The sequence below is a fragment of the Juglans regia genome, chromosome 14 (assembly GCF_001411555.2).
Source record: "Juglans regia cultivar Chandler chromosome 14, Walnut 2.0, whole genome shotgun sequence".
Classification (NCBI taxonomy): Eukaryota; Viridiplantae; Streptophyta; class Magnoliopsida; order Fagales; family Juglandaceae; genus Juglans; species Juglans regia.
In genome coordinates, this window is record NC_049914.1 from 21581139 (window position 1) to 21607962 (window position 26824).

Below are 26824 nucleotides of genomic sequence, written 5' to 3' on the forward strand. Positions count from 1 at the left end.
TATGGACACCAAACCCACCATTTTTGCTCCAAGTCTAGCGATTTCATTTTTGTTTGAGGCCCTCATTCGACCAAGTATGAAATTTAAATGGAAGAAATGACTGGAAAATCACCCAAAATCATCAACAAGAAAGAAGCCAATTGGAGGAAAAGCCATAGATGCTCAAAAGAGGCAAGCTAATAGGGTTAGAGAGAGCTATTGTAAGTTAGTGAATAAAGGTATAATGTAGCTATTGAGCATGCACTAGCACTAGCCATATCAACTCTGCAATATTGAGAGAGAGAGAGAGAGGGGGGGGGGAATGGAAGAGAAGTGTTAGAAGAAGAGATTGGCTTATGCGGTTGAATGTATCCTTTATCATCATTAAACAATTTTTTATATAATTTTTTTAAGGAAAATGCTAAATTTAGTTTAAAAAATTTTACAAAAAATTTACTTCGCATGTTAGTTATTGATATGTTGAAAATCATGAAATTTGAAATTTAAAATTTGAATCTCATATAAAACTAACAAAATGAGTCATGTAAGTAAAATTGTAAATAAAAAATGTAAGTAAATAAAGCACTACTCATTTTTTTAAAGAGTAATGTTACATACAGTCGTGGAGTGCGTAAACGTCACGCAATCGTTTTCCCACAAATACCTAAATAACTGGCAAATTATAGTGTTGCACAAATCATTAACTTATTTATCATTGCCATAATCTTGATTAAAAACCAGGTTCAATTGTTTGAGTTAAAACCTAAGTAACAACAAAATACATTTGACTATTAATGTAAACTATGGCCACTTACTAATCATTATAGATATAAGCCTAGTACTTACACTTGTAAACTTGAAACAGATCTCATTTCAACTAAAAATAGTCTAGTATCATTTAGAAGCCAACCATAGATACATGCACAGAAAACTGTTGGACAGAAGTGTATTTCTTCATTCACGCGAGTGATATACCAATGACTCTATACATATAATTGCAGTACCAAAACAACATCAAGTTAAATAACTTCTTAATGTTCTTCACTGAAGTAATATTGTTTGGACATTTAATAGAAAGCAACTATAATATGTGCTATGCACACTATGTCATGTGCCAAATAACATTGAGTCATTTTTGTGATGGAAGCATGGTGAGAATTTGCCCCAGAACCAATTGACCCCATCTCTTTAGCAATCACCTATTAGCTTTTATGTGATCTACATTTTTCTGCATCGATCTAGTTATTGTTATAGTTGAATAAACCAAGTAATATAAAAATGAATGAAAGACTAGTAATCTAACATCAAAGAAGTCGTTTAACTAATAAAATGTATTACAACAACAGCATAATCACCTCATCAGGTTGTTAAATAAATTATCAATGACTCATTTAATAGCATGTATATGTTAAAACCTAGGTTATACCTTGTTAATGTACATGTAATGGACATAGCCATTTTCTTGGAACATACAAGGGGTTCTTACATGCATAAGTGAATTTTACATTACTACACAAATCAGGAAGGTTAAAATACTTGTAGTTATGAAATTATGGAACCCAAAGCACTACCCAAAAGAATGTCTAAGTTGGTTTTCCAACTTTTTGATTGATGTAAATCAATTTCATTCATCAATTTTAATCCCAACACGATACTTACCATATACATGAAATATACACCACTTCATTACTAACTCCCAGAAAGTTCATTCCATCAATCTGAGAAACACATAAATTATGTGGGGAAACTAAATAATCACAACAACAATTACCTAAACATAATAAAAAGCATTGTACAAGTGCTATACTAACTCCCCCCAAGTTGCATCCTCTATATATATATATATATATATATATATATATCATTGAACCATTAATAATCTTCCAACATATTAACTAAAATAAACATTAGCTAATAAATATTTTCATGCCTACCCATTATGATCAGAAGCCAATATATTAACTAAAATATATTCATGCCTACCCATTCTCATAAAGATAAAATAATACTGGAGTCTACAGATCATATAAAAATGTTTTTAGAATGAAGTAGCCAAAAATATTAACCTAAATTGCAAACTAACATTACCATATTCGACTGTGTAGTTTTTGAAAGGTACTTGTTTATCGGGTTGTCACCCACACAATAATTAATATGCACGTATCTAACCACAAGTAGTATGCCAACGACTGTCCCTCTTCACTGGTCCATTGCTACAACAGCATTTCATAATAACCCATTACAAGAGTAATGTCTATGATCTTTTCATTGATAAGAACTACTTACTCCAAGTCCCTCTCGTCTATGGCTTGGTTAGTGCTAGTAAAGCTAGGCCACTGCAGTGCTAGTAACTTGAAAAATGTATCCTTATCTTTAAACAGGGCAACCACTCATCCATAATAACTCTAGAAAGCCACTCACAAAATACATGTCGTTAGCCAACACTAGTACTTTATCCCGTTGCCTCTCAAAAGTAAAAAAATCCCAAAAAGTCATGCATAGCAACCTTAGACAGCTTCCGGAATCTCCCTCAGAGACTCTCCTTGGGGTAGCTACTGTGACATTGTGTATGTTATAAATTTATCAAATTCCGCTTGTTTTACCAAAATCTCCTTAACATTTTCCTTTAGTATCTCAAATTGGGTCTTGTAAAACTGTGTATCCTCTGACAATACACCTCCATTATTGCCATTTTGCGCTCTTCCTGATGTTATGGGCATTAGCTTCTCGCCCAAACCCCTTTCATATCCTGATCTTCTCCCTAGGACCTCCCCGAACACTACAGTTGTTGCCTCTTTAGTTTGCTTTTCCAGTTCCATTTCATTAAGCTTCTCCACCATTTTTTCCTTTCAAAATAATAAGTTTTTAGTATGTTCAGTTTTAATCATGAAACTATAACAAAACTTTGGAGGTATAGATCAGTGATATTAAGTTAATTACAACAGAAAAAATTATGTACTTCCCCTAAGTAGTCATGTAACTTAAATACAACTATTCAGTTATGTTGGTCACAAACCCATTTTTATCTTTTAACCATCGAGTCTCTTTAAAAATTTCCACCAAATTAATAACACTCTCACGCTGAAACGTCTAATTAAAATATCAACAAGTGTAGCACCTAATATGGGTGCCATATTTGAGAGACAACTTCTGATATTGTATTGAAATTAATTTTCATAGAAATAAGCACATAATTATTACCTGCTATTCGAGTATTCGAACAAAGGAATTTCTATCATCGGTATGGTTGTTCACTGTTTTGCCCCATTCGTTTTGTTTTGCAGTGACAAGGTCTGGTCTTGAAAATTCATACAACACGATTAAACCAATAATTAATGTCCACATATTATTGACAAGCATCACACATATGAAACAGAACTTTGTTGTTTTCTACTAAGCAACCAACATTAAAAAAGTCATGAGCAGTACGAGGAGCACATGTTTTACCTTGAACTTCTTGCTACCCCAGTGCAAGCATTATTTTCTTTACACTGCTTCATCCATCAAATAAGTCTCTCTTGCTAGAGCAACTTTATGACTTCCATACCCAATGTAGAGTTTGTCTAAGTTGTAGTGGGAATAATTGAACCTCCTACGTAGTTGCTCGATAGCCATCTTCTAATGGTTTTGTTTTTCCTATTCTATGATAAAATCAGCCTAAACACCCACAGAAAAACATTAATATATCTTAGGTAAGCATACAAAAAGACCCTCATTACAGCCCACACTACTTGATACTCAATCTTCCTTACCAAGACACGACTACACAACTCCTCATGTTTAGCTTCTGACACTTCATTCCAACATTGGTAACCCATGTCAGCATAAAAGTTGATGATCCATGTCACTCCTTCATCGAATATGCTTGCATTCTGGCATGAAATCTTAGTATCCTGATCCTTGATCAGCTACGGAATCGATCTCATCTTTCCAAGCATGTCAAATTTGGTCATCTTTGCCCGTCCACGGCCTTGTTTCTTACTTACAAATACTAAATTGACCGAAATCAACTTAAAAATATCAATACTATATATATATATCCCAAAAATATATATTGCCCACCATATTACTGCAGTTTTGTATGTAGGAAAATTATGATGTGTTGCGTTATAAGATTTAGTAAAATGCTACATTATTAAATAGCAACATATATACCTGTACAATCCAACTGTTTTGGAAACTCAGTTTCAAATACCATATTGGGTGGTTGGGTTGAGTTGTTTGATGATGAGTCAATATCGTCTCTTAGTGTCAATCCATTTCTTGGTGGTGATTGCGCATCTTGTATAATTTGGCTTGTGCACTAAAATCCTCCTAAGTCCTTCCCCTTGTCCACGTATTCCTCTTCTTATACTTTGCACTATATCTATCGTGGCTGAGAAATTAGCTACCCTTAATACTGCAGTTTGTTACATTCATAAAGTCATTATATCTATAGGGAGACATAGAATTCTACGCTTCAAAATTACGTTAAAAAATATATATATTTGATGCTTATGACATGCTTGAACAAGTGGACCGAGTTCTCAACTTGTACCCTCTTGAAGCTATGTTCAACAACATAAAATGAGGTCACATATATTAATAGTGAAAGAAATAAGTAACATGTATACCTTGCTCCTAAACAAGTATGAACCCACACAATGTTAGAACATGCACAGTGGAATAGTCTTTGAATTTCCTTAAGAGTTTACAGAGTTTAGATATCTAACATGCTTTACTCAATATTATGATTGGTTTTTCTAGTTTATTTTATATGATGTTGATGTGTTAAATGGATTTAACTATAGTCTAAGTGAAAATGTAGTTTAAACGTACTATTAAATTTGGCTAAAAAACTATATTTAGAAGTCAGCTAGGATGGTAACGCCTCAACTCCAATGTTTGAACTATAAACCTTAAAGAAGTCCATGTAAATTTATGCTTCTAATCATGGGTTTCCTATACTCAAGCAACCCGCACATGGCTGCATTTGCTATCATATAAATATAGCACAATAATGGCTCCTCCAAAACTCAACACTGAAACATCTGACCTTGCACAGCGTTGGTTGTAAAACCCACAAACTTATTTAAAATCTTTTTTGGGTACTAGGATTATCTTTCAAAAATCAGTGGTCAAAATCTTTGTATTTTGCATCAACCATAGACTAAAGTGGGGGTGAGGAATCTAAGGACACCATAGTAATGAAATAAAAAATTAGATGACTTTAACATAAGAGTCAGAAAGGAGATTTACTGAGCGTGAGGTCCGAAGGCGCAGGTTGCACCACATGTTTATTTATCCTTGTGTCCTTGCTCAATGGGGTTATTCCACCGCTTGAGATAGATATGCTCTGCATGGTACGCGTGGGTTCTCTACAATAAAAAGTAGAGGATAAGGACTTCTATTGTTTTAGAATGATAATTATAAACCCTTGAGAGATGAGATTACACATTTGCCCTTGAACAAACTTCCCACCTCGCCAAACTCATTAAAGCTTCCCGCATATGAATTGTTGGAGCCCATCATATAAATATCAAGCGTGAGAGTTTATTGAACTCGATTAGATTGCATGTGCATTTTACCCACAAACTTTTATTCTCTTGATGCTAGTACTTATTCTAATTCCAAAAACCATTTCCATATTAGAGCTTAATTAAAATACATCTACCATTTTAATTCAATGAGCTTAATTGAAGTACGCATTTTTAAATTTATGAGATTTAAGCTGAATATCATAAGAGTGACAAGTTTATGTCACTAATAATGTTTCGAATAAAAATAATTCAAGGTTTATTCCAATTGGATACATTTAAACACACACGTCTGTGTATACAACATATATATGTATGTATATATTTTATATCCGCTGCATATTACTTTTAATAAGTTTGGTGGAAACACGTACATTAGGAAATTTAGTGCAACAACCAGCAACATTATAAAATGAACCTCCCTTGGAGTAGCACCCAGAATATCAATGTCAAGTCTTTAGAAACCTTAACATGCAATAGAATGACTTGATTCAAAGTATATGAGAATTCAATGCGGGTGATAGTGAAGAGTGATATCAATCTCATTTGACTAGAGTAAAGAATGTTTTTAAATGATATTAATTCCTAACTCTTTAAGAGTTGAATAATTTCATATATCAGAGTCACAACTAATAATAAAAATCTTTCCTCTTCTAATATATAAGTTATCTAACTCAACAGAATAATAGACCAGTTATATAAATTACTTAACAGAAAATTCCTAGGAAATTTCGAAGCTAGGGCAGGATAATATATATGTAAGCTATCTAATTTCTCTGAAAAAATCTCCAACCTTGCCCTAGCGATGAGTATCCTTAGACAAATTGACTTCTCGTACGAGAACAGAACAACACACGGTAGTTTTTGGCAAAAGATGGCCAGCTTTGAGTAAATTTCTTCAAGCCATGGCTGCAAATTGTGCGCAATCTTTTATCCACTATCAGATTCTTCAACTGTTGCTGACCTAAACTCATTTCATCAGAAGGTTAATGTAGCAAATAAAAAAAATATAATGTCAAAAAACCCAATAAAACTTGATAATGATCATTTCTTGAGAAGTGGTTGTTGGATGATCTAATAAGATTAATACAAGAGTAATGTTTAACTCATGACAAGCAACAATTCAAACTTAATGAGATTTATACATAACTAGCAAAAAGCATGTCATTCAAAAATGGCTTGACATTTCTAAGCAACAAAAGAGAAACCACTTCTTCCAGAACATAAGTAACATGTTGTATGCATGGTACACTATAGCAACAGTTGTGGTAAATTAAAGAAAATTTTGATATGTCTTTTAAAATTTCTTCTAGTACTAAAAAACCACAATTGCTCACAAGCTTCCATTATAAAATGCCATACTTAATAGAACAAGCTTATTCTAAAACATAAATAACTCACCACAAAAAATAGTTGATGCACACTTGTAATATAACTTATAATAATTAGATCATTCAAATACTAAACCGAAAATACAATGCGATGTCATATTAATAATTAGTAAAACTTAAAGACAGAAAAAATGAATCCTTGATTGATTCCCTATACAACATATAACAATATCCCAACAAACACAACCAATATACTTGGTATGAAACACAACTAAAACTCCACATATCAGTCATATTATCATAGACACATTGTAATCTAACAAGCAGCCAAATGAAAAATTTTTATATTTCAGAAAATAGTTATTGAAAATATTGTCACTAATAATATTTAGAAAGGAATGGCCAGTCCAAGTTCAAGAATTTGACTTAAAGAGTTACAATTCAGGAAAAAATCATAATGGGCATGTGTATATTTTTTTAACATATATATGAGAATCGTACTGTAGATATTATAAAGTAGGTACAGTACGATGCATACTCAACTAGAAGCTCTATAATTAAGACTGTGTTTGGATCTTGAGCTGAGCTAAGCTGATTTCTTTATGAATCGTAGTGAGTTGAAATGGTTGATTGAGTTTTATGGGTCCCATGTACGATGAGTTTTAAATGTATTTGGATGTTAATGTAAGTTTAAATATATTTATGGGAAGATGTAAAACTATGGTGTCCCACCATTCTGTTACTGTACATATGTCAGACATGTCCCCCCACAAAACTGGTGCCAAACCTGCAACAAAAAAGAGAAAAACTGCAAAATGTTCATAACGGACTGCTTGTAGCCCAAAATCTCAATGCGGTGTCAGCCTTCAGGTGGGGCCCAACCATCAATGCAGTGGAAGAAAGTAGCACATGTATGGGGCCCACACTAAGTTCACATTTGAAATCTATTGAAAATGGCTTGAATCATGCATTTGGACGTTGAACTCATTCTAAAAGTAGACGCAACTCAACTGAGTTTGGGAATCAAATGCAGCCTAAGAATGCGGTAGGTGGAATTAGGACCTTAGTTTGAACCCCATCCTTGACCAGTATCATCCATAGAACTGGTGTCACCATCGGTCTCTGCATCAGTGTCACCAAGTAGATCTTCATCATTGGATCCGTTGGATATGTTATCACTGGAATAAGATTTTGAGTTCTCTAATATGTCGTTCATATTACTCTGGTCATTCAGAATGTCAGTACTTCCCCCAGCTAATGCAGCAATGGATAAGGTGTCGGGCTAAACATCTGGCCTTAGCCATGGGGACTTATGGCCATTGTGTTCGATGCTCACATCTCTATAAACATCAGAAGATTGTTCTTCTTGGAAGACATTGACCTCGCTAGAGTCATCTCTATCATCATCTAAATGCAATTGTGGAATGTCATAGACATTTTTATATATGATCTTCTACACGACGTGCCAAGAACCAGAAAATTTTGTGTCTTTAAGGTAAAATACTTGTGAAGCTTGACAAGGCAATACGAACGACTCATCCCTATACCAAGTTCTGGACATATTGACACTTGTAACATGCTCACCAATTTTGATCCATCGAATTTCATCACCAACATCAAACCAATCGCCACTAAATAACCATACACGCCACCAGCCCATGTACCTCATCTCCATGATGTCATTCAGAACACCATGGAAATCAACCATAGTCGATTGGTGTTCACTTGTAACTAGCACACCACTATTTTGTGTCATACGGTTCATTTTCTGATATTTTGTATGAAACCATATACCGTTCATTATACACCCAGAATATGAATCAATCTAAGGGTTAGGCTCACAAACTATTGCATAAAGTTCATCAAATACATTGTCAGGATTCCTAGCACGCAGCGCTCGAATTTAAAATGATGACCACAAGACAAGAAAAACAATGCCAATGAATAAGTACCAATGATTAATGGAAATAAGGTCGGGTATATATAACGATCAATTGAACTTACACGTTTCTTGAACCACGATGAAAATTCAGTTTCATGCCTAATTTCAATGTTAGATATGCTCTGCTCCTTAAAGATGTTGTAGTGCTCCTTACAAGAAGTAATAAAATGTTTTAGTTTCAATTGATAAAAAAAAGATGATGCATAATGGTAACACTCATTGTTAAGTTCATGTCAATTATTCAATGGGTTCTTACTCCAAGTATTGGACAATCTTGGTGTAGTTGTTGAGGGCATACTATTTGGCATTTGTAAATACTTTCTTCTCTAACTTGATAGGTATTGAATTAATGAATGGGCACAGTTTTTAAGAAAGATATTGAGAAAACATATATCTCAGTTTTTTGCACACCAACATCAATGTTTCAATTCTCTCAAGTGAATCTAGTTGGTACATCATGCAAATACAGTGACGAGAATGTCAAGCATTCTACACGAATATATGTCTCCATAATGGATCCTTCTGGGCATGCTTTCTTTTTCACTTACTGTTTAAATTCTCCTAAATACCTCTTAAACAGATACATCCACTTGTATTGAACTGGTCCTACAAACAACAACTCTTGGGGCAAATAGACAGCCAAGTGGACCATTACGTCAAAGAACTTTGGTAGAAATATTGTTTCCATCTTGCAAAAAATGAATACAATGTTAGCCTTAAGAGGTTTCACTGCTTATTTCTTACACGTTCGTGCACATAATTCCCTGAAAAATGTGCTAAGTTCGATTAGTGTCAAACGTATATCATGTCTTAAGTACTTTGTGATTGCTACTGGTAGTAGCATTTGCATGAATATGTGGGCATCGTGAATTTTCATACTAGATATTTTATAGTCGATAACATTAACACATCTCAAAATTTTAGATGCAAAGCCATCATGAAATTTTATAGTTCTTAGCCATACATAAAACTCTTTCCTCTCATCTTCATGTAACAAGAAATAGGTACGGGGGATAATAACTCGATCACCATCTTTTGTCAAATGTAACACTTTTCTTATATTGAGAAGTCCTATCAGGCATTGATACCATCTTTTGTTTTACCTGAAATATTCATCAATGTGCCCAACACATTGTCACAAATATTTTTCTCGATGTGCATCACGTCGAGATTATGTCTAAGTTTCAGAGATGACCAATAAGGTAGATCAAAGAAGATACTCCATTTTGTCTAATTTAATTTCTCATGGGTGTGGGTTCTTCTTTTACTAGCTTTACCAAAATCTACATGACCAATGCTATTTAATCGGTGCATTATATCTTCTCCCAAAAGCTGTGTAGGTGGCATCCGGTGATCTTCTTTGCCACTAAAAATATTCTTCTTAGTTCTCCAGATGTGACCTGCTTGTAGGAAGCGACTATGACTCATGTAACAATGCTTACGCCCATGTCTCAACAACAAAGATTCTGTATCCAAATTGCAATAAGGGCATACCAACTTCTCTTTAGTGCTCCAACTAGAAAGGTTACTGTACATAGGAAAATCATTAATAGTCCACAATAAAGCTGCATGCAATCAAAATCATTGGCCAACCATGGAATCATAGGTATCAACCTCATTTTCTCACAAATCAAGTAGTTTATCAACTAAAAGGAGTAAGTAAATATCAATTTCATTCCCAAGTAATTTAGGCCCAGGAATTAGCATAGACGACATGAAGAACAAATCTTTTATTCATAACCATGGAGGCAAGTTATATGGAACTAGAATCATTGGCCATATGATATATGGTTTGATCATATTATTGAATGGATTGAATCCTTCACTAGCAAGACCGAGCCTTACATTTTGAGCATCTTCAGCAAACGAATGATGTTCTCTGTTAAATGTGGTCCACACCTCAAAGTTCACAGGATGCCACAAAGTGCTTTTATTCTGTACATTTTCTGATTGATGTCACCTCATGGATATTGCAGTTTTTTTGGACATAAATAGTCTCTACAACCTTGGCTTCAGTGGAAAATACCGCATTAACTTTTGGGGCAATGGCCATTGAGAATGTGTGGAGGATAACCACTTGGAGGCTTTGCATTTAGGGCACTCTTGCTTGTTGCTATTTTCCTTCCAAAATAAAATGGACTTGTTTGGGCATGCATAAACTTTAATTTATCTAATCCCCAACGCTCCAATGATCGTGTCTCATGGAAAGATTATGGCAAGAGTGATTCAAAAGAAAAATATTTTCAATAGTTTAAGCAGCATGGTAAAGAACTTTACACTACATCGGCCAACTGTTTTGATGTGGAGCAACTTTATAATTAGGAGTGTAAAAATTAACCGAAAAACCAGCCCAAATCGGCCCAAACTGGTAGAACTGGTTCAGTTTTGGACCGGTCTAGTCCGAGACCCGTTCCCTTAGTTTCAAAATCGGCAGGTACCGGTCTAGATCCTGTTCTATGCTTTTTAGGATCGAACCGGACTGGTTCACCATATTATATATTTTAAATTAATTTTTTTAATATTATATATAATATTTTTAATATTATATATAATTTTTATATATAATATATAATAATATAAATTATAATTATATATAAAATAATATTTTTATTATTTATAACATAAAATTTTAATCTTAAATTTGAAAATTTATTTGATCATATGCTTTAAACATAATATATATATATTAATAACATTTTATGGCCTAATAAATTCTCAACATATTCTTTTTGATAAATATATAATACATCAGTAACACTAATATACATTAGTATATTAATTATATTTCGCTTTAATTAATTAGTATACTAATGCATATAAGTATATTAATTACATTTTATGCCCAAATACTAATACTATTAAACTGAAAAATCGGAACGAACCGAACCGGAACTAGTAAAACCGAAGATACCGGTTTAGAAGGGTAACCAGTGCTTAATCTGTTTTAAAAAATGTAAAACCGGTGCATACCGATTTGGTCCAGACTAGTTACACCCCTATTTACAATAAATAATAGTTTAGAAAATGTTGTGCAACCATCCTAAAATGGATGCCGAGCATCTTCCAATAGCTTCTCAAAAGTGGTTGGTTCGGATTCAACCATGCTAGTTTCCACTAAATGTGTAGCCATGATAACTCCCAATGTTTAAAGTATGTAAGGGTTACAATGTATAACTGGTAAAGTGAACTACTTTCCAGCCAACTAGTTGGTATCCATGATGCCTCCATATGTATGTATGTTTTTTTTGTGTGGCAGTGGGTGAATTTGTTTAGAGGGCATAAGGTTATAAAAAATGTTGGAGACAATTGTGAATGAACCATAAAGAAATACAGTGCTTCAACGAAATGATTTCCTCAACATTGGTTTAGGTCACAACCTAAGTTGACAAACCTAAATGTTTGGGAGCATATTTACCTTGTTCAATGAAAGACAATTTTAAGGGTGCAACTCAATCTAACACACTAGTACTATAGCCAACACTAGCATCAAAGAGATAGAGAGAAATAATTGTTGGCTAGGTGAGGCGGTGACGACGCGGTGTGGGAGGGGGGTGGCATGGGGCACTTTGTGTGATAGACACATATGTTAGATTGTAGGGTATTAGGCTGGGCGAGAAGAAAAACAAGGGAGTATATAATTTCCCTCTTTTTACAGTGACAAAAATTGCTGCAACTAAATGGGTTGTAGCATATTTTATTGCGTCGAATCAACATTGCTATGAAAAAAGAGAAATCGCTGCAAAATTATTTCTCGGTCAAGATTCTATGCGGCAACTTAATTTTAGTTGCAAAAGCCAGGGTGGGCAGCGGGGGCGTCCCCATCCGCCACGCCCGCACATGGGTGGGCGGGCTACCCCGCATCGAATAAAAGATAGTAACAGGGGCGGGGGCGGGCTGACCCCAGCGAACTTATATATATGCTCGCGCGTGCATCCGTTTTACTATATACAGTTTTCTCTCCTATGGGTTTTCTTTAGGCCTTGTTTGTTTTCCAAAAACATCTCATCTCATCTCATCTCATCTCACCTCATCATTACAACTTTCTCAAATCTCCACACAAAATAAAATAAACAATTCAACTTTTTCAAATCCTAAAATAACAATAATATTAAAAAATATATTTTAACAATATTTTATTCAACTTTTTAACTTTAATCTCATCTCATCTCATCTCATCTCATCTCTGAAAACAAACGGCCCATTTCTCCTGCGATTCTACTAACTATAAAGAAAAGAAGAAAAAGATCAGTTAGGTGAGCATCTTGATCTTGTAGTGCACACAATGAGACGCCACAAATATATTCATTACTCCACTCATTACGCCACAAATATATTTGTAGTGCACACAATGGGAGAGATCCACCATACCTAACGCCTGCGATCAAGATCTTCTTAACTCACTCGTACTCTATTGTTCGAGTTCTTTTATTTCGATCCAAACCATCTACTTTCCTTTCCAGGTAATAACTGTGATTCTGGGTTTTTTCTTTTTTGGTTTTCATATTCTAATTCTTTTTAAGTTTTTTTTTTTTTTCGTTTTACTGAAATTTTTAACTTTTAATTTCCTGGGAAGAGTATGATTTTGGTAGATTCTTGTGGATATCCAGATGCTTAATCTTGATTTTTGATGGCCTTTGTGGATATATTTTGGGCTACATTTGACTTGAATTTGTTACAGCGTATACCATTTGAATCTTTCATGCTTATAATTATCCCTTTTGTTTATAGATTTTGATCGGTCTCTCCGTTGGGTAGTTTTTTTGTTTGTGGATTGGGCCAACCTTCTGTTATTGCTTGTGCAAGGAAGTTATATCAGTGGTTCAAAGGTTTATCTAAAGTTGTGAATAATTTGATAGTTTACTTCTTGCAAATTAAGCAATTCCCTTTTGTGGGAATCCCAAGGGTGGATTATTTTGGAGCTCTTATAGAAAAAAAAAAGATCTATATGTTTTGGAGATATGGAGCATTTTCCTGTTGAAGTTATTGGAAACATACTATCTAGGCTCGGAGATGCCCGAGATGTGGTAATAGCTTCTGCAACTTGTTCAAAATGGCGAGAAGCTTACTGCAAACATCTTCACACACTTTCATTCAATTCCAATGATTGGCCTGTTTATCGTGATTTGCCAACTAGTGATCTAGAAATCTTGATAACTAAAACGATATTTCGAACAACGGGATTAGAAGTACTATATATTCTAATGGACGCTATTGAGTTCTCGGCTTCTACCTTCATTTCTTGGTTCATGTATACTAGGGAAAAATTGCGGCGATTGTTCTATAATGTTCGAACTACTCCAAGTGTTAACATAGTTGAAATATTTGGAAGGCTTAAGTTGAAAACGTTGGTCATAGCACAAAATTCCATTAGTGGGGTTTTTGAAAGATTTCCTTGTTTGAAATGCCTATCTTTAAGCTTTGTCAGTATTTCAGCATTGGATTTAAGTCTTCTGATCATTGGCTGTCGGAAAATTGAAGCCTTGGAGCTTGTCGATCTAGAGATTGCAATATCAGATGCACAAGTGACAGTTGAGCTGACCAGTCCCACATTGATGAGTCTTTATGTTGAAGCAATCAATCTGTATAAGTTTATGTTGGAGGCAGATAGAATTGAGTGTTTGCACTTCAAAGATTGTGCCCTTGAGGATTTCGAATTTTTCGGAAGGGGGACATTGAAGCAGTTGAAGACTGATGATGTTAGTGTGCTACACCTTCATATTGCTGAGAGTGCAGAAAATCTTGAGACTGTAGATATCAGAAACTTCACAATAATGTGGCCAATGTTCTACAAGATGATCTCAAGATCATCAAAATTAAGAAGACTTCGCCTTTGGGATATGGTGCTTTACGGGGAAGATAAGATTGTGGATTTGGAAACAATTGCTGTTTTTTTCCCAACTCTAACCCACCTTTCACTATGCCATGATTTAAAAGATGGAGTGGTTCATTATAGTCTGCAAGAGTCTTCTCAGTTGGTGAATGTGACTATGTTGGAGCTTGGTTGGACTGTAATTAATGGTTTCTTCTCACGTTGGGTTGAGGGGATGCCAAGACGATGCCCGAATCTTAAGAAGCTGGTCATTCGTGGGGTTATTCCAGAGGTCAAAATCCATGAGGATTGCCAGATGCTGGCTAATTTCACGTCGTCCATTGTTGAGCTCATGAGAAAATATATTCATTTGGAGGTTCAATTTGGTTGGAAATCCAGTTTTGGCTCAATTCTGTCATGTACAGGGTCTATAGGCACATGTATGGGTACATTTTACATCATGTAGAGACTGAGCATGTTAACGAAAAATGACGATAATTACAATCTCTTGCATTTGATTAATTTTGTAGTTTCTCAGCAAACAAACACCTCTGTTTCCCCTCTTTCTCTCTCTCAAGCACGCATGCACACACACATGGGTGTGTGTGCACATGGGTGTCAGCAGACTCACACGCAGCCACTCGTCTTCTTTACTGGTTTGCCTACTGTTTGATTCTTTTCATATGTGATGTTGCTCCATGTATGTTCAAATGATGCTGATTGTATTTCTCAGGTGTCTCTCTTACTTGATAATGAGTTTTTATAATCTTTGCATGAAAAATGCAGATTTAATCATTAAAACTACTTATAATTAAAAGGGGAGTGTAAAATGCATGTACATGTGTTTTGTTTTATGGAAATTTTTTTTGTCAAGTGTTTTGAGGAAAAGAGATCGAAAACATATCATAGTTTTAAGTGACAATGAAAGTGGACACCTCGGAATTTGGTTGCTTCTTATTAGTGTAAGTTTTCTTTCACCTGGTTAGTAATGAGGTGAGAATGGCTCATCTTTGAATTTGGTATCAGAATAGGTTTTGTGCTGTTGTTAATATGTGATGATGATGGTGAAATACTCTTCCTGGGAAGTTTATGTTTTAGTTATTAGAACTGCATACAACTGTTTATATCTGATTCAATTTACATTCATATCAGGGAATATATGAAGCTCCTTATCTGAATTATTTTAACACCAGTATAACTGGCATGCAATTTCCTTTAGTGGCTTGACTCAGATACTACTTTGCCATCATTGTTAATTTCTTATGCCCCTCATTTCCAGGTTGAGTAGATTTTTTGTTCAAGATATTGTAGTCCCAAAGCTTGCCACTGAAAAATCCAGTTTCATACGTTCCTAGCAAGTTAGAAAGTCGTTCGAATGTTTATGTTTCCATTCTTGGAGGACATAATTTTGGGTGGAATATGAAGGATGTTTGCTAAACCTCTTTCCTGATATGATGGAGTGAGGCCAGTAATGGTTGTTAGGTATGAGTCTTCCTGTTTCACAGCCATCTCAAATCAGCTCTACTGAATAACCTGAGCTGTTACTTTTGAATTTATGATTCCTATCATCATTCTCTTCTAATGAGTGTTCTCTTTGGCGTACAGTAGAAGCTCATTCACAATTGATTCAAACAGTGTTGTCTTTTCTCTACATTAGTTCTTTAGTTTTTGAGTGGATGGCTGATTGTTAAAGCCATTCCAAAGTCTTGGCATTGAGAGCTTAACTTGTGTTTAACTATAACTATTAATTCTGTTATAGCAAATCTAGCTTTCAAGCCAATATTAGCTAAATTGAGTAGCATTGTCGTTGAGTCTCTGTGAGAAGTTTGCTTTACTTGTAGTCTGAAACAGTAGGATGTAAGGAAGAGAATGTGTTTTGCTGAACTTCTGAATCATTGTTGTCTAACCTTTGTTATCTTAGTTACGATGCAGACCATAAACAGCGATGCTTGCCATTTTGCTGCTTCTGTGAATGTGTTGCAGCTATTGGAGACAGGCAGGGGCAATCAATTAGAATGAAGATGAAGGCCTGATGTGTAGCACACTCTTGCTTCTTGCAGACAGAATGAGTTATAGAGCTGAGTAAACAACAGCATGAGACATATAGCTGAGTAAACACTGCGTGACCCATCCGATCCAACATATTGCCTGGTCCTCATCGGCTTTAGGGGGCTGGACCAATCTACTGACCCCATTGGTTCAGCCTTTGTTGACTGGTAGACAAATTTAGGGGGAAATATAGTGACTTTTGATGATGAAACAAAGGGTTCTTGGCTATTTGCTTGGAAACAAAATTGAATCTCGAGTGCCTTTTAATTGCTTGAAACCAGTTAAGTCAGGAATTTTGGAAGCTAACTCACAGGAAATCTTTTATTGGGCTTGATGAGTGAAATAGGAGGGGAAAATATTTTGGTTTAAATTTTATTTTTGTGAACAAAAGAGCTGTGGTTATGAGTTCAAAATAAGCTGCAAAGAGAGAAAGGGGGGCCTTAGCTCCTCCCACTTCACTCCCACCCAAAAGGAAATTTATTATGTTATTGTGAACACACCTAGGAAACTATTTGGAGACTTCACTCTTTTGGCCAGGGGTAAAGTGACTGCAATGCTGCTTTCGAACTGTGCGCGCACTTCCGGGATTAGTCGGGACACTATTTTCAGACATTTGATGTCAATAAAAAAAATGATTACAAAAAAAAAAAAAAGGATTGAGAGTGACATAACAAAAAAAATGGATCAAGAGGAAAAGGAGATTAATTACAAATTTGTTATGTAGGTCATCAAACATTTTAGCTACAATAAGTCAAAGAAGTCACATATTTGGCTAGCACTATTTAGCTACAATAAGTCAAAGTAGTCACATAAGTCAAAGAAGTCACATATTCAATTTTTTTTTTCCTTTTATTTTATTTTTAACAATTTTTTAATATCCTTAACAGTTAAGAAAAAAATAAAAAAATTCACAATTTTATTAATAATTATTTCTTTAATTATTAAGTAAAAAAATTAAAAAATTAAAATAATTAAGCGGTAACTTTGAGGTGGCTCCACTGTCATTTTCTTTTATCAATTATGTTACTATTTTATTATTGTTTTCATCCTAAACGTTTCTTCCCTCATGTTTATTTCCTTTTCCTCGACCTTTTACTTTACGTGGCTTCGCAAGTAAGTCCATTTCCTTCAGTTTTGCTAAATATTTTCCTCCACCATTGGTTCCGTTCGGTCAAACAATATCGAAAAAGTGCACATTATATATTATAATAATTAATACATAATATTAAAAAATAAAATATTATCGATAGATCTGTAAAATATAACAAAAATATATTAGACAAAATTAAAAAATAAATAATATTTTATTATTATATAAAATTTAAATAAATATTACAATTTAAGATTTGATTTTGAGCGAGGCAGACAAAAGATAAAAATTATAATATTAGACAAAATTTAACTAATGGAATAGAGAAGATGATGCTAATGCTCTAAGTGAGCACCATTCATTTAGGCTGCATTTAGATGTAAGATGAATTGAATTGAGTTATAAATAATAATATTTCGTAGATCTCATTAAGATAAATTTAAACTTAGTTTGAAAGTTAGATTAGTTCAGTTTAATTTTAAACTGAGTTTAACACCTAAATACTCAACTTTCAAATTATTAAATTCATGTCAACTCAAAACCTCTTTACACGTGAGATCCATAACATTTTTAAACTCAACACCTCTTTACATGAGGGACCCACAATCTTTCTTAATTTCTTATAAATATATTTAAATTTATCTTAACATCTAAACTCATCTTAGGTAGATCCTACAAAATTCACTCTACCATCTCAACTTACTACTATTCATAAAGAACTTAACTCATCTCAACTTAGCTCAACATCTAAATAGAGCTTAAATTTTTTAAATTGAGATGAGTTTAAACTTTTTAAATTGAAATGGATGAAATAGATTAAGATAAGTTTAATTTTTTTATAAAAAATTAAAAATATAATAAATCCTATTATTAATTAGTTTGAAATGAATTGAGTTCAGTCTAACAATCAAAAGCAACCTTGCCTTAAATGTACCATTATTATTTATCCGTAAGAGAACCAAAAGCAATTTTGGCAGCTATGTTCAAAATGTCACCAATGACCTTATGATAACTGGCAGCTTCAAATCTCAACAAGGTTGCATTACCCGTGGAAAAAAAAAAAAAAAACTACATTTAAAATATCACAAATCAAATAATTCCCAAATCTTGAATGTATCTCTAGATTGAGACGCCGCTTGGATTGTAAGATGGTTTCATCTCATTTTATCTTATTTTAATATTTAAATATTATAAATATTTTTTAATTTCAAATTTTTAAATTTTTCATCTAAATATTTTCTAATCATTACAACTTTAAAAAAAAAAACACAAAACTTTTGAACATAAACTAACAGCCTGTGTGAACTGTCTGCACTGTGGGCATTGGAAACACTATAAAAAAAGTGAGTATTTGTGATGATAATAACTATTTACAATGAAAACCGACTCATTTTAACAAGAAATAATTATTTTCATAAGAAATAACTAACCATAAATAAATAGTTTTCTTATAGTGAAATTCAATAAACAAAAACCATCAAACTTAGGAGAGCACATGGCGCCAGAGGAGATGTAGCATGTGATGAGTACCACAAGGTTTATTCTCCACATTTCGATTGAAGATCCTTTAATAGGAATAATTTATGATTGCTATGATTGCCTATTGCCATGTTATGTGTTTTCTAGCTTCTGATGCAAGAGTAGCAGAAAAATTGGAGAATTTTGCAGGACACTCCACTACGTAATCCTTGTCATAAAGTTATGGATATTACATCATTCACTCACTAGGATTGAATTAAAATGCTCGTCACCTATTAAATTGGTAAACTGTCGTATTGTTTCTATAAATATACTTTGTCTATATGTTTTTGTTTCCTCTAGATGAGCTAAGCTGCTCCGATTTCTGTATTATTGCTCTCTAGACCCTTAGCTCTTATATCATGTACTCTGTGGAGTATAAAAGCAATAGAGTTTCAAATATTGTAAACCACTTGCAAGTGGTGCATGAAAGCCTCTCTCTTATGTCATGTACTTATAGTATGCTCTATTCTTGTTCTCTATTAAGTGATGAATGAGTCCCTTGCTCTATTATCTTTCCATCATGTAAAACTGATATTTGGTCTGCATTTTTTTTTATTGTTGACAGCCTATGTGCTACTACAACTGTTGTCATGTTCTTCATCAATCTGTCTAGAGTTTGTTGCACCACACACTCTGACTCCACACCTAGAGCATGAGTGGCTTCATCTAATAACAAGATTTTCGGGTTCTTGAGAATGGCTTGGGTAGTTGCTCTCCACGTTCACCCACTTTAGTAGAGTAGCCTTCAGTAAGTGAACTAACAAATGTATGAGCATTAGCAAGCTTTGTTCCATTTTGACTTTGATGTCATATTTTTTAAAAGGTAAATCCATCGATTAGGGGGATTTGTTGTGGTATGTGCTTTTCACACTCAATTGATTTTTCCTTCGTACAACTTCTCTGTTCTTTGTGTTTTAGACCTACTATTCTTTTTTATTTTTTATTTTTTATTTTTATAAAGAGTCGAAAGTCACATATCCAAGAGTGACCTACTAGTAAAACATCACTTTTGGCAAAGGAATACCTTATACACTAGACTGCCAACAAATAAACCCAGAAATAACTCAACTAGTATAACATCAACTCAGTGAACCTCACCCAACTTTCTTAGACTTACGCAAATAAGGTAAGCCGCTGCGATCAGTCTGAAGGATTCCTTTAAGCGAAATTGGAATGTTCTCTAGTGAAAATCATTCTTCATTACATCCATTACTTCCCATCATAGCCAGAAAATTTGCTATCCTATTTCCTTCCCTGAACACATGCTGAAACCGGAAATTTATTCTTGATAAAATCTCACTAATTTCCTCCCAAAAATCCTCCAGATACCATAAGTTGCACTTCCCATCTTTCAGCCAATTGATCACCAATAAAGAATCAAGCTCCAAAATAATGTTATCAACACCCAAAGCACGACATTTACGTAAACCCATTAATAAAGCCTGAAGCTCCATCTGCGTATTAGTCCCCCTGCCCAAACCAGCAGCAAATGCAAACTTCATGTTTCCATGTTCGTCTCGAAGTATGCCACCAGTGCCCAACTCACTTGGATTTTGTACACAACTTCCATCAGTGTTCAATTTGACCCAACTAGTAACTAGTTTATGCCAAGAAACTGCTCTGACTCTTCCCTTATTTCTTATCTTAATCGGCAGTTGCATCAACGTAAGGATCTGAACATCCCTCTGTCCCAATCGATAGCTCTCCTTTATTTTTAAACCAACCCAGTTGATCCAAAATTTGACAGACCTCCACAGCGCACCACATGAGTCCTTCTTTCACTCCATTCTGGCCGAACATCTCCAACACCACAACCTCCACCTTATGATACTCGAAACTAGACCAAGTAAATTCCCCACCGTCGATGACCTCGCTGAACGTCTAAACCAAGCCTCAACCATTCCTCTCCATGACCTATTAACTACGTATGGGACACCTAGAACATGAGAGCAAAATTTTCAAATAGCTGTAACTATCTCTTCCCCATAAAGAACATGATTCAAATCCTCCAATGCCCCCTATGGACAACACTTGCACTTAGACACCATCGGAATCCCAAGTTGCCTAATTCTCTCATCCACACTAAGACTCTGGGACAAAGGTTTCCACATTAGCACTGAAATCTTCTTTGGTAATGCTGCATGCCAGATCCACTCAGACCATTAAGATTTCAGAGCCACTATGGATGTTTCTAATTTATTGTGATTGTCTGCCTAGGAATTAAGTATGTCTCGATTTAGTAATTGCCTCTCTTTTTTTGTTGAATTTTGGAGGTCCGGTTTTTTCATGCAAAGTGAGTTTATGTTTGTGTTGAGAAGATGCCAACACAAACATAAACGTAGGTTGAGGCAAGATCAATGCACTAGGGGAACATCACAATATTATTGGCTGCTTTAGACTTTTTTTAAGATCGTTCTCCTATCATAGTCTTTATTCTATGTAATTAATGATATATTTTGGTTGTTTTCTTGGATGGATCAAAGTTGTTTGGATAATATTGAGTTGGTGAAATCGGTACCACAATTTATACATATTTGTTTGAAATTGTTATATAATGTTTTGCTGAATTTGGATCAAAATTGCGTTCATATTTATGTTTTTAGGCTTATATTACACCATTCTTGGATTCATTCTCATTTCATCAGTTTTATAGTTTGTAATTTTTTTATTTGGATTTTTTTTGGATTTTTGGCCACACGTTGTGGCCTCAAATATATATATTTTTATCACAATATATTATTTTCGGCAAAAACCCTTATTGGAAATAACTATTTGAGACCATATCCTTCATCGCAAATTATCATTTGCAGAAATAAATTTTCTGCAAATAAGTATTTTGTGACAACTTATGCATCATGTGAGATTCGATTTTGCGGCAAATATTTAACTTTTGCAGCAAAAATATGTAAGCTTTTGTGACCAATTTTCATTTTGAGGAAATTGGCATTTTACTATCGGCGAACTTGCGACGGTAAGTTCTTGCCAAAAAAACCCTTATTGTAGCTAAAAATCTAATTTTTGCTGCGACATGTTGTCGATGCAATAGGCCAAATTTGTTGTAGTAATATGGGGTCCTAGACTCAGTTGTCTTGGAGGTCCCTGGTTTCCATCTCAGGGCTGTTGACTCAGAGGGACTTTCTGAAAAGGTCACTTTGCACACTAGCGCCTTTTTGCACGGTTGAAACCCTTTCTGTCACATCGTTCTAGACATCTTGGATTTTTTGGGGATGACCCATGCTCAGCTTCACCCCAACGCATGGAGGATCCTGATTTCACGCTTCATTGTATAACCCATAGTCATGGAGGCTGCCTACAAGAAATATCTAGGTTTGACCACTCGAGTGTTTGTATTTATTCACGGGATCCAATTCATGAAGGGTAACATTTGCGGATTCCATTCTTGGTCTAAGTATCGAGTGCTCGATTTAAGGTCCGTTACTCCAATGCCAAACTTGGTAGCTCAAATTCTTCTTTATGTCTGGTAGTGAAGCCGCCAAGGATGAGTTCCTCGTCCAAGCTATATGGGGGATTATCCCCGATGACAAGGTGATTACCGTGACTCTTTCTGGGTACCGGACTCCTCGCCCTCGGCTTTCTAGGACGTATCTTCTCTAGCCCCTACGTAAGGCAAGAAGGAACAGACAGACAAGCTGGGTCCTGTCGATCCCGCAAGTGTTGGATCGTCGTTGTGGTTGGGTGGGGAAATGACTAATGATCCTAGACCTAGGGGAGCCTCGGCGTCGACGCCGCCACCTTTGCCACCGCCTCTTCTTCGACCACTTTCCCTTGGACCACATTGTGGACACGGGGTCGGCTCCTCAAAGCAAGGAGTGCACTTCCTTGGGAAGCTTCGGACCCTCCAAATCTCATCGTTCCCGATCTGGTATCGATAGAGTCAGGGTCGAGTCTGTATGTAGGATGGACAACTAGCTCAAAGATTTTCTCTCTTTGGTAAACTTTCTTGCTATCTCTCTTTAGGTTCTCTGACTCTTCGCCGTTGCTAATTGGTTCGCTTTGTTTGATAGGGGGTTGATAATCTGGTAGCTTGGAGCATGGACAGTCAAGCCGAGTTGGAGGAGGAGGCCCGCTTGCTATGGATCTTCAGTGAGCAGACCTATCACGAGATAGTTAGGCTCAGGGTTGAGAGAGACCAAGCTGAGCAGGCTTTTGCCATGGTTGACAGTTACAACCAGTCTTTGGAGGGAGACATTGCATGCCTTCGTGAAGAGGTGCTCGCCTTTCAGAAGGACTTGGGCCAATCGAGAGAAGAAGTGTCCCTGAAGCACTTTGAGGTTGAAGCCTTGACAAAGGAGCGAAATTCAGAGCGGATTCAACCGCTCCAGAGCGGATTAAAGCCTCCAGTATGGACAAAGAGCTAGAAGAAACCCAGTAGCGATGTCTTGACTATGTCACCTTCTTGTCAGAAGCAGAGGATGCTCGACTGGATATGACCATGGAGCTTGACCGCCACAAGGTTGAGAAAGAGAATCTCGAAGTGTGGCATGCGACGCTCATGAGGGACAAGGCATTCATGGGTAACAAGAGTGTCGTGGCTAAGAAAAAGATGAGGTCCTGCAAGAAGCAAGTAAAGGGACTGGAGTCTGAGCTCGCCTCTGCCAATGAGGAACTTGCTAGGCTTTCCTCTCAAGTCATGGCAGCCAAAAGGGTTTGTAGTTGAGCCTGGGGTTATGGTACCCTCTCGGCCTAGAGAAAATGTGGGAGTACTCACTAGCAAACCCCCAAGCCAACTTGAGGACCCCCAGGCAACCTCGAGGACCCTGGACTTAGGGATATTCAAGCCTACTCGAGAGGCCCGCGAGTTCCTTGACTTCCTTCAATCGTGACCTGATGCTTGTCACCTTCCCTCACCTTATTGCCCAAAGCTAATTTTTCATTGTTGTTGTTTTTTTTTTTCTTGGATAATATATACAATGTAGATATATCTTTGGCTCTTATCATTTTGAGTGATATTCGTCTTTTTTGATTTAGAATCTTGTTGGTGTCTACGAATATGTACACTTTTTACTTCTTTTCTTTCTTGTCCACTTGCCTTGCGAGTCCCTTATTTTTTATGCCTAGGGTCGTGTCCTTTAATTTGAATGAAAGCGTTATCGACCATTCTCTGGGTGAGGAAATATGTAGGCTTATATGACCAGGCAGGTGCAAGCGCGGAGCATTGATTTAGATAACCATGCAGTAGATGGACTCCACCACACTGGGTGGCGAGGAGATATGTGAATCTTAGGAAAGGTGTTTCCTCCTTTGTTCATCGAGTGCGAGCGTGGAACATCAGTTTAGATAACCATATGGGAGATGGACTCGACCATGTTTGGTGGTGATGATGAAAGATGAGGCTCTTAAGAGAGGTGTTCCCTCCCTTGGTCTAGGCTTGTTTTGTTGGTCTACCAATGCTAAAAATTTCCTCACATCTTGCCTTACTGGCATACGTCTCTCTGTTGGATGCAGACGTGCCTCCTCTGGAAAATCCCCCAACGATAGTTTGGATTTTTCCTAAAGAGACATTGTTCTGATTTCAATGTGGGGTGTTCTCCATCCCCTCCCTGGAGTCCTTCTTCCCCTCGAGCTCTGGCTCCTACGGTCTTTCCTTCTTCGCTCATTCCCTTAGTTGTCTACTCACCTAGGTGGCGATGAATGTTGGTCTATTAGCCACTCAAGCTCCCCATCTTCTTGCATGTCTTCTATCATTCGCTTCAAGTGATGGCAATCCTTGGTTTTGTAGCCTTCTATATTGTGAGAACTGCAAAACCTGCAAGTCCTCCAACCGCGATGGTCATTGCCTCGGGGTCACTTCTCGTTCTTATATCATTTGTACACTCATACTCGAGTATATTTTCTTCGAAGAAGTACCATTATCTTTCCTTTTCTCGTACTTCCCATTCTTGGTTTTTGACTCTTTCTCACTGGTTCCCCTGCCTGTGCCTAGGGGTGAAAATTCAAACTGAAAAACCAGAAAATCGGTCCGGACTAGACCGAACCGGACCGGTTTTACGGGTTTTGAACCGGTCCGGTCCGGAACCGGTTTTTAAAATGTAAAAACCGGCCGGTTCCGGTTCCGGGATTTTTTGGATTGGACCGGACCGGTTGATTAAAAAAAATAAAAAATAACATTTTTATATATAAGTTTTATACAAAATATTATATATATATATATTAAATATTAATATATATAAGTTTTATATATAATGTATAATTATAAATTTTTATGTGAAATTTTATATATAATATATATATTCATATATGAAATAATTTCTTATTATAATTTATAAATTATTACATAAAATGTTAATACTAAATCACTAAAAGTTTATAACTAATACTAATATATAACTTATAACTATACTAATAGTCTAATATTAATACTATTATATAGTCTAATATATTAATAAAAGTATAAAACAGTTTTTTTTAAATAAAAAAAAATTTATAAACAAATTTTTAATGATAAATTGTGAAACTTACATTTTAAAAAAAATCAGAAAATTGGACCGGAAACCGGTAAAACCGGAAGTACCGGTTTAGGAGGGTAACCGGTGCGTAATCGGTTTTGAAAAATACAAAACCGGTACATACGGGTTCGGTCCTAGATTTTATCCAAAACCGGACCGGACCGGACCGGTTACACCCCTACCTGTGCCTCTTTTGTCCTCGTTTTTTGACTGCCTCCCCTTGGATCTTCTTGGGGGTGGTTAAAGCCTAGAAGGTTTCCTTGGCATTGATAAAATCATCTGCAGATCCATGAATTTTTGTAGTGTTGTAGGGGTCCTTCTTCTCGCTAGTTCAACCACGAACTAGCTCTTGAGCCAAATGCGGCCCAGGAGCTCTGCTCACATGATCTTCTGGTTCTGATCATGCGTTCTCAGACGCTTCTTATTGAATCGGGAAAGATAACTTTCAAGCTTTCATCCTCTCGCTACTTCTTGGTCATGAGATAGGCTTCTGACATATTTTCTTTGTATTGGTCATGAATTGAGTAATGAACTGTCTGTCCAGCTCCTCGAAACTATCAATGCTGATTGGCTAGAAAGCTTCGAACCATCCCCTTGCTATTCCTCTAAGTGTTAGGGAGAAAGCTCGACATGCAATCTCCCCAGGAAAGCTGTGGAGCGTCATGTGAGCCTTGAACTACTCGAGATGTTCGGCTGAGTCTTTGGATCTATCCTACATCTCAATTTGCAGAACTTTGAACTTCTACAAGAGCAGGACTGCCATAACCTTCTCGTTGTAAGGGAGATCCGTGTTTCTTAGCAACTGATGGACCGAGGAAGATGCTCCTATTTTCTTTGCCGTCTCCTCTTACTTTCCAATGAGGCTACGTAGTTTAAGGTGCATCTTTTTCATTTCCTCATCGTCAGCGAAGGCCTCGCCTGCGCTCTGTAAATCTATTTTGTTTCGCTTGTTCTGGCTTGTGCCAGTGCCTTCCTTGGATCCCTTGTTCTTTTGTTTCAGGACCTCATTTTCTCGCTCGAGATTTTCCATTTCCGATGCTATCTCCTTCATTCGCTCCTTCATTTATGCAAACCTTCCCTCCCTGTTGGTCGAGGTAGCTTCTTGTTCTTTGGTTGCCAG

The 26824-nt window shown here is 35.9% G+C and overlaps 1 protein-coding gene across 4 annotated transcripts; it reads left to right on the top strand.

Annotated features, from left to right (window-relative positions):
* Positions 1 to 13008: 13008 nt before the first annotated feature.
* LOC108985836 (F-box/LRR-repeat protein At1g67190-like) lies at positions 13009 to 17055 on the top strand. Of its 4 annotated transcripts, XM_035685256.1 has the most exons (4): positions 13009 to 13228; positions 13497 to 15233; positions 15857 to 16059; positions 16499 to 17055. In XM_035685256.1, exon 2 carries the CDS (start codon positions 13727 to 13729, stop codon positions 15041 to 15043), a length of 1317 nt encoding a protein of 438 aa, XP_035541149.1. In that variant the 5' UTR covers positions 13009 to 13228; positions 13497 to 13726; the 3' UTR covers positions 15044 to 15233; positions 15857 to 16059; positions 16499 to 17055. The 4 variants fall into 4 exon arrangements, 3 of the variants coding, with proteins under 3 accessions (XP_035541149.1, XP_035541148.1, XP_035541150.1); XR_001995262.2 differs by lacking the exon at positions 13497 to 15233; XM_035685255.1 differs by having other exon boundaries at positions 13497 to 16059.
* The last annotated feature ends 9769 nt before the right edge of the window (positions 17056 to 26824 follow it).

What these genes read in the sequence shown, in the direction of transcription:
- LOC108985836 (XM_035685255.1), top strand. Translation starts at nt 13,727, where the DNA reads ATGGAGCATTTTCCTGTTGAAGTTATTGGAAACATACTATCTAGGCTC.